The sequence below is a fragment of the Gymnoscopelus microlampas genome (genome assembly GCF_963454915.1).
Source record: "Gymnoscopelus microlampas genome assembly, chromosome: 24".
NCBI classification, from domain to species: Eukaryota; Metazoa; Chordata; class Actinopteri; order Myctophiformes; family Myctophidae; genus Gymnoscopelus; species Gymnoscopelus microlampas.
This window is the reverse complement of record NC_139961.1, coordinates 9,618,458-9,626,280: the sequence shown is the minus strand read 5'-3', so window position 1 is coordinate 9,626,280 and position 7,823 is coordinate 9,618,458. Positions and strand designations below refer to the sequence as shown.

Below are 7,823 nucleotides of genomic sequence, written 5' to 3'. Positions count from 1 at the left end.
TCTTATTCTATTGTAATCCGGGTTTTTATGAACTTGTAAACGGCTCAGTGGAAGTATTTCATAAAACCTGACTTGAGAATAGCTTAAAACAAAACGTTTTTTTGTTAAAGTGTTAAAGCTCTATTTCCCGATAGAGTTCCATATATATTGCTGTATATTTGTTCCGTAACAGAGGTCTCCACATCTCTCCAGCTCTTTTTAGTAATGAGAAAACATGTTTTCAGGTGGGTTACAAATGCCATCCACTAAGGAGAGAGAACCGTACAAAGATCAGCTTTTGTTCCAGCTCTAATTTTGTCTTCGCATTTATTTGTTTCATCATTCCAATTTCACTTGTTTATCATGTGTACTGTGTGAGTTCTCTGTCCTGATTGGATGAAATTGGTATTCCGACCTGAACATTTTTTTTTTTTACTAAAGAGACATTCCTGTTACTGAACTAACAATCTATAGCAATGATTGTTATGGGAATGCAGAATTTTACTCTTAATTAAAAATATAAAATAAATATAAATCACTTATTCAACCTTAATTGTTTTAATGGTGCCTGTGTTTTGATCAAACAGGATTTATTACATTTTGCCAGGTAGGCCTTTAGGTTTTATTATTAATTAGTATAAATATAACAGTTGGTATAAACGTGTGAGTACAATTTAACTTTATTGACAGAACACTAGATAAGAGGGATATTCTTCTACCTTACATATTATGGAAAGGAACTGGTTGATTGAACTGTGTTGAAATTGAACTGAACCTGCTAGAGGAACTTTGAATATATAGGCATAGTCTACAAGTAGTTGGAGTGGAACCAGAAAATGATTATATATTAGTTTGGTGGCACTGGTGTATTTAGATTATTAGATGGTGATTAATGGATAGTTAGTGATGTTGAAACTGGAAGTAAGTTGTACTATAACCTCTTGATTACCGATGATGATGATCCAGTGAGTCCTAACTTGATTCTAGAGCAAAAACGATAACATTAAACCATTCTGCTCCAAATTTTGAAGAACTGCGCCCCCTGGTGCCTAAACCCAAAACTAAACAATAAAAGCCTGGAGATCGAGGCTAACACTACTACTTATCCAGCTCATTGGTGTGATTTCTCTCTCTTTCTCTCTCTCTCTCTCTCTCTCTCTCTTCCCCCCCCACACAAACGTCACACACTAAAGTTGGAATTGACGCGGGGCGATAGTGTTTAAGGGCGAGTCTTCTTGTATTTCTCTGCAGCAACAGGTCACGTTAGGACACGTTATATGATCTCACCTGTTAAGAGATTAAATGAATCATGTTTGTTTTAGTGAGTTCTAACAACTAAACTAACAGCTGTCACCGAAATCCTCCGAAATAAACCATATTTTCACTGTTCTTTTAAACAACATAATTCATGTTTAGTTTACTTTCAGTTTCAAGTAACCAAAGGAAGAGGCAGGGCTAACGAGACAAAGAGACGGAAAATAATCCTGAATCTCTCTCCTCCATTATCGCGTCTGTTCGCATGTGAATGTTTGAGGGTTGTTTTCTGCATTAATGATTAGTTATAGATCATCATCATGAAGGTTCATCTCCTCAGAGCTTCATGGTTCGTCTGTCTGTTGACAGCAGCTGGACTCATCCTGACATCAGGTAGGAGAAGACACTTTAAAACATTTACTGTAGGATAACTCTGTGGGACACACCCTGACCCGACCCATGTCTGTAGGAAAACATGATGAGTTTGAGTGTTTGTTAAAGTGAGTTTGTTTTTCTTAACGTGATCATTTAACTTTGAGAGTTTCATTTATAAACAGAGATTCTACTGTGTTTCTGTGTAGCCTTGAAAACCATGAAAAGCGTATGACGTTTACGGCCCGTCCCGTCCGTCACCCACGTACACATACACGTACACACATTCACACACACACACACACACACACACACACACACACACACACACACACACACACACACACACACACACACACACACACACACACACACACACACACACACACACACACACACGCACACGCGCGCGCGTATGTGCTGCGTGTAGCCGAATACGGGAAAGGTGGGCACCACGTATGTACTAGGGAAATCTGGGCCCCAATCCTTTTGGGAAGATTGGGCACCAGGAAAAGTGGGCACCGGGTAAACTGGGTACTAGGAAGAGACCCCCATATTTTGAGATGGGGGTCCGTGGCTAAATACATATCATTTTGGGGGTCCTTGACATGAAAACGTTTGAGAACCATGATATGTAAAAAATCCCCCAGAAGCAAAGATTTGGGTTAAAAATGTTTGCTTTAAAATATTCTAAGATTTGCCCACGATATAAAAAAAAGAAGAAACTTGTATATCTGCTATGTTTGAATAGCCAAAGTATAAAATAATGGTTAAAGTCTGTCCCCAGTTTTAATGGGTTAATACACAGCAATTGCTCCTTACTAATGCTCATGATAAGATGGCATAATTTCTGTCTACTTGCTCTGCGGCTCAGTTGTGGGCTGTCGACCTTGCTTAATGTCATTGGTTGGCAGGTTTGGTCATTCTAAATAATATTTCAAACTTTGTATATTTAGTAAAAAAAAGTAAAAGTAAAAAAAAAAAAAAGATTTATTGATAGAAGTAAAAAGGCTTCTATTTCAGCATGCGTTCTCCTTCCAGGAAGAGAAACGCTGTGGTTTCTATTGGAATCCCCTTTGATTATGTCATTGTAAGCAGGTTTCTGAAATGTCTACAGCCCACATCTGAGATGCAGAGCGAGTAGACAGAAGGCGAGGCTGGTCAAGTTCAGATTTATAAAAATGAATAACAGGCTCACAGGTATAGGTGAGGCAGGCATGATAAAAAATAGAAAGCAGTCCAACAAATCAAATGCAGAATATCCAAAGTAACAAAATGTGACGATTCTCTTCTTGAATGAAGACCTGGCAGTCGACACGCTTTGGTCATTTGTGATAGCCTTGCTGCTCAAAGCACCAAAATGAAAGATGTACTGCAGTGCCTTGGTGATTCTTTCCTTGATTGTCTGCACCACTGGAGGATTTAAGATGACTTTAAGATGATTTTTATTTTGCTACACTATATTTCAGATGAGAACAATGTGATTAGGCCTATGTAATGTAGGCCTATGTAAATATAAACACGGCCCACTTCCCAAAAGGTCCAAGTTCTCTATTCTTATATTCATTAAGGTAGTTGAGATGTGTGCAGCGCACACACACACACACACACACACACACACACACAGTACACCATACAAGTATTGCACAAGGATTAACCACTGCACACAAGTTTCCATTGTCCCATGAGGCCTTGAGTGAATTATGGGGATCACTTCCTGTTGTCAGTCATTCAATTAATTTGAGTGATCCATGCCAGTCAACAATAATGTGGTAACAAATCAGAAAGGGTTGCATTCATCTGCATATTCCCTCCACACAGCTGATTCAAATGAATGATGAACGCTCATCTCTTGACACTTGCTCTTAGCAGTAGCCTAACTCCTGTCCATGTTTCATGCTTACTGGCTTCTGTTGCTGCTGTGACACCTGAGTCTCTGCATGGGGATTAAATGGTGCTTCTTAAGTGACTTCAGCGCTTCATAATAAGCATTGATCATTCATTTGAATCAGCTGTGTGGAGGGAGATCTTGTAGGGTAGGTAGGCAGACACTTATGGATCTCTGTCAGGTTGTGTTCCCACATTATTGTTGACTGACACGGATCCCTCAAATGAATTGAATGACTGACAACAGGAAGTGATGGCCGTAATTCACACACACCCTTTTCCCCAGTAAGCTCCCTAGGAAACGTGTGGATAGGCCTGACTGCAATACCATCAGACCCTATGTTTAGTGCTGTCCCTCTCGTTCAACTAGGCCTAACCGCTGAATGAACAAAATACTTGCTAAACCTGGCTGTTGTTCTTTTCCTTTGCAGAATCCTACCTTTGCCCTGCTGGAACATGTTGCGTAGAGGGTGAGTAGAATCATGTTTAGTCTGGTATAGTCGTTTTTGCTAAACTCTTCACCGTACTAAATCTCTCATTACCTACTGCTTATCTTGACTGAAATATGATTCTCCACACAGACCAACAAGATGTGATATACATACAACTGGAAGGAGTCCTTCAATTGCTTCCAGATACTAACTCTGTTACTGAACCCATCACTGGCATCCTGTGGAAACATGGCCCCAATAAGGTAGCAGAATGGGATCAGGGCTTTGGTCCTGATGTGGATTACTATGGGACATATAGAGACCGCACAGAACTGCGTAAAGACACTGGAAAGTTGATCATCAACAATATGACCATAGAAGACAGTGGAGAATATTCTGTGGAGTTAAACGGTCGACCTCAGAACAAGATTTACAAGGTTAAAGTGATCAGTAAGTGTGACTTTTTGTAAAGGATAAATGTCATGGTTATGTGTCGTACTTCTATCATAATTAGGATTGGGATCCATTAGGATTTTAACGCTTCCGGCTCCTTATTGATTCCCTCTTAACGGTTTGATTCATTAACGATTCCCATTCCCAACGATTTCTATTTAAAAATAAATAAATACCAACCCTAATCATAATCTACATTTTTCAGTACACATCTGTCCAGTCAGAACAGAAAATGTAAAAATGTATTTGTTATTATTAATGGAAGGATGTTTTCTTATAAATATTCTTTATTGACAATGCGGAAGATTAAGGGTTAGTGAATCAGTGTCTAAATCAGTAGGATGACCACCTCACAATTAGTTATGGTGATTCATATAATGAGAGGGAGGGAGTGAAAAAATGCAATGCATGAAATACAGAAGCATTAACATATGGAGTTCATTTGCGCCAATTCTCTATGGTGTGTGATTATCTTTTTAATTTGACTGAAATCTTTTTCTCCACAGAACAACAGTACATACCATTGGAAGGAAGCCTTCAATTGCCTCCAGATCCTAACATACAACCCGTCACTCTCATCCTATGCAAGTATAAATCATCCAAAGTAGAGACGGTGGCAGAGTGGAATTTGGGCTCCTCTGTTGAATATGTCTACGGGACATATGAAGGCCGCACACAACTGAATAAAACAACGGGATTCATCACCATCAGAGATATGACCAAAGAAGACAGCGGACATTACTTCATGGTGTTAGATGACAAATTGAAGAGTGAGACTTACAAGATTGATGTTATCAGTAAGTATGAATTGTGTCCAGTAAAGGCTGTTTTTTTATGTAGACTACCTGTCTTTTTAGTCACAGAAGTAAGTAGTGAAAAGTACATTTTTAATCGTTATGGTTAGTGTTAATCCAAGGATCTGATTAGATTTAGTCCCTTCCTAACCCTAACCAACCTTTCAGATATGGAGCCTTTTTCTGGGTTTATTACATGGCTAAATTGTAAACATGTTTCGACAGTCTTCATCAAGGCATATGCCCTTATTATTGTTGCAACAAAAACTCAGTAGAAGACATATAGAATCTTCTCAGTCAGATAGGAAGTTTTTCAAAGAGAACAGCGCCTCCTGGTGAGAGATGTTTGTATCAAGTCTTTAAGCTGTGTTCATTCTTTTTCCCAACAGAGAATGTCCCAAAGCCATCAGTGGTTGTCAAGTCACGTTGTTCACCTCGTTCACCTCCATCTACCAGCTGCCCACTGGTCTGTGAAGGAGACATCACAGATTCAGGTCCGGTCACCTATCGCTGGAAGAAAGATGAAGGGGAATGGATGGTGTCTGACTCTGGACAGAACTCTGCACAGCTGAATATCACCAACGATGACACCAAGGAGGTTGAACATTTATTCTGTGAAATGAAGAACCCAATCAGTGTGAATCAGAGTGATCCCTGTGACAACCCGTTTAAAGGTACGTATGTAGTTTACTCCACAATGTGTATAAATGTAATTAGTGCATTACAGCATCAACATAAAAACACTGGTCATGTAGACGCTATAGAGTAGACCTCTGCCACTTTCTACATGGCTGGTTCCTTTACTGAATATAGTCAGTGTGTCTTTGTGTTTGAGAACGCCATGAAGAAGACACTTTGCTGAAACGTGTGGGTGATTCTTATTGTCCCCTGAACCTTCTCAATAAAACAACTTCATTGCGTTGTTAGTTCACAGGCTACTAGGCCAGAGAACACCTCACTGATTCAATGATTAGAACACAATATAAAAACTAATTGAGCCGTGTAGATTAATTCATAATCACCTCTGTTGATGCTACATGGTTGCAGCTATAAGAGATGATACTTCATGGGGTGTCTGGTGGTGCAGTCAGTTAGAACAGTGGTACGCAAAGTGGAGTCCAGGGACCCCCAGGGGTCCTTGAGGAGGTTCCAGGGGGTTTCCAGATAATTTTGTTTAATATATAAAAATCTGTTTAACCACTTTAACCCTATATACATAAAAATAGTATATCTGCAAGCTACAGTAGATCTGCTATTTTCAAAACAATCTTGAAACATTTGTGAATATTTTGGAAACGTTTTAACAACACAAATCTTATATGGGGATCCCTGTCACCATTTTTGGGTCCATGGCTAAATACATATTAATTTGGAGTCCTTGATATGAAAACGTTTGAGAACCACTGAGTTAGAACACTGACCAAATGCTCCTTGTTTGTCACAAGGACCTGAGTTTGAGTCTGGTTCATGTCATATCTGTTCCCATCTCTCTACCATGTAGACTGCCTGTCTACACTGTAATAAAACATTGAAAACCCCTCAAATATTATGTTTGAAAATAGGAAGACACTGATTCTATAGGGATAAACATGCCCTACAAAAATTTAAATAAAGTAAAAAATATAATAAAATAGAAATACATTCAGGAAAAATGGTGCATGTAAAGGAATTGTGTATACACATGACATTAATTTAATATTTTGAAACAAATATTCCAGCAGAATGTTACAGTCATATTCCAGCACAATGTTACAGTCACACTGCCAAGAAAGTGTTTAAAATTGTTACAACTGCACACATTTTGATTGATAGACATTTATTGATTGACCAAAAAGAAATGATACTTCATGGGGTGTCTGGTGGTGCCGTCAGTTAGAACAGTGGTACGCTGTTCTACAGTGGTATGCAAAGTGTACCACATGGAAATAAGCTCTCATATCAAGCTTTATTGTGTTTCATCTTTTGGACAGATGAAAAAATATATATGTTTATGCATGGGAATTTTGTCAATATTATTAAATTCCTATGCATAAACATGCATGTTTTTATATCTGTTCAAAGGATGAAACACAATAAATATAAACACAATAAAGCTATGAGAGCTTATTTCCATTGTGGTCCTTGGATGTACAGAATAATAGTACAGTTCTCCTAATCACTGTTTAAATGACATGCACTCCAATGACTCCATAGATATGTGTATGTACTGTAGTTACAATGGATGGCTGGAAGGACAGATATTAAAGTGTAAAATATTAGAGTTGCCCCCCAAATCCCCCCTACCCCTTGTCATCTCTGGGTTTATATCTTTTTCTTTCTCTCTTTTAAGGAAATACCGTCGTGAGACGGATTACTGGATGTGTTATTGTTGGTGTCGTCCTTACACTCCTAACGGTGGTGCTGGGTGTGATATTCCGTGGTACGTTTCTCTATTGATTTAAGTTACACATAACATACAACATGCTTACAGTGTTACTGCTCCATAGCTAGTACCGTACAGCACATGCAATTTCACCAGCAAACATCACATTTAATCTTTAGTTTGTCACACATTGCACTGCCTTTAATTTTAAGTGCTGTGTGTGTGTGTGTGTGTGTGTGTGTGTGTGTGTGTGTGTGTGTGTGTGTGTGTGTGTGTGTGTGTGTGTGTGTG

At 38.8% G+C, this 7,823-nt stretch overlaps 1 protein-coding gene across 2 annotated transcripts in view; it reads left to right on the top strand.

Annotated features, from left to right (window-relative positions):
* The first annotated feature begins 1,418 nt into the window (after positions 1-1,418).
* Positions 1,419-7,823, top strand: part of LOC311040332 (NACHT, LRR and PYD domains-containing protein 3-like) — a 32,147-nt gene continuing 25,742 nt past the window's right edge. The window contains exons 1-6 of one of the 2 annotated variants that reach the window (XM_084050544.1): positions 1,419-1,626; positions 3,924-3,962; positions 4,074-4,373; positions 4,883-5,173; positions 5,560-5,844; positions 7,500-7,589. In XM_084050544.1, coding sequence (XP_083906670.1) covers positions 1,554-1,626; positions 3,924-3,962; positions 4,074-4,373; positions 4,883-5,173; positions 5,560-5,844; positions 7,500-7,589 — 1,078 coding nt within the window. In that variant the 5' untranslated portion in view covers positions 1,419-1,553. The remainder of the gene's footprint in view (positions 1,627-3,923; positions 3,963-4,073; positions 4,374-4,882; positions 5,174-5,559; positions 5,845-7,499; positions 7,590-7,823) is intronic. The other variant, XM_084050545.1, reaches the window with a different exon arrangement.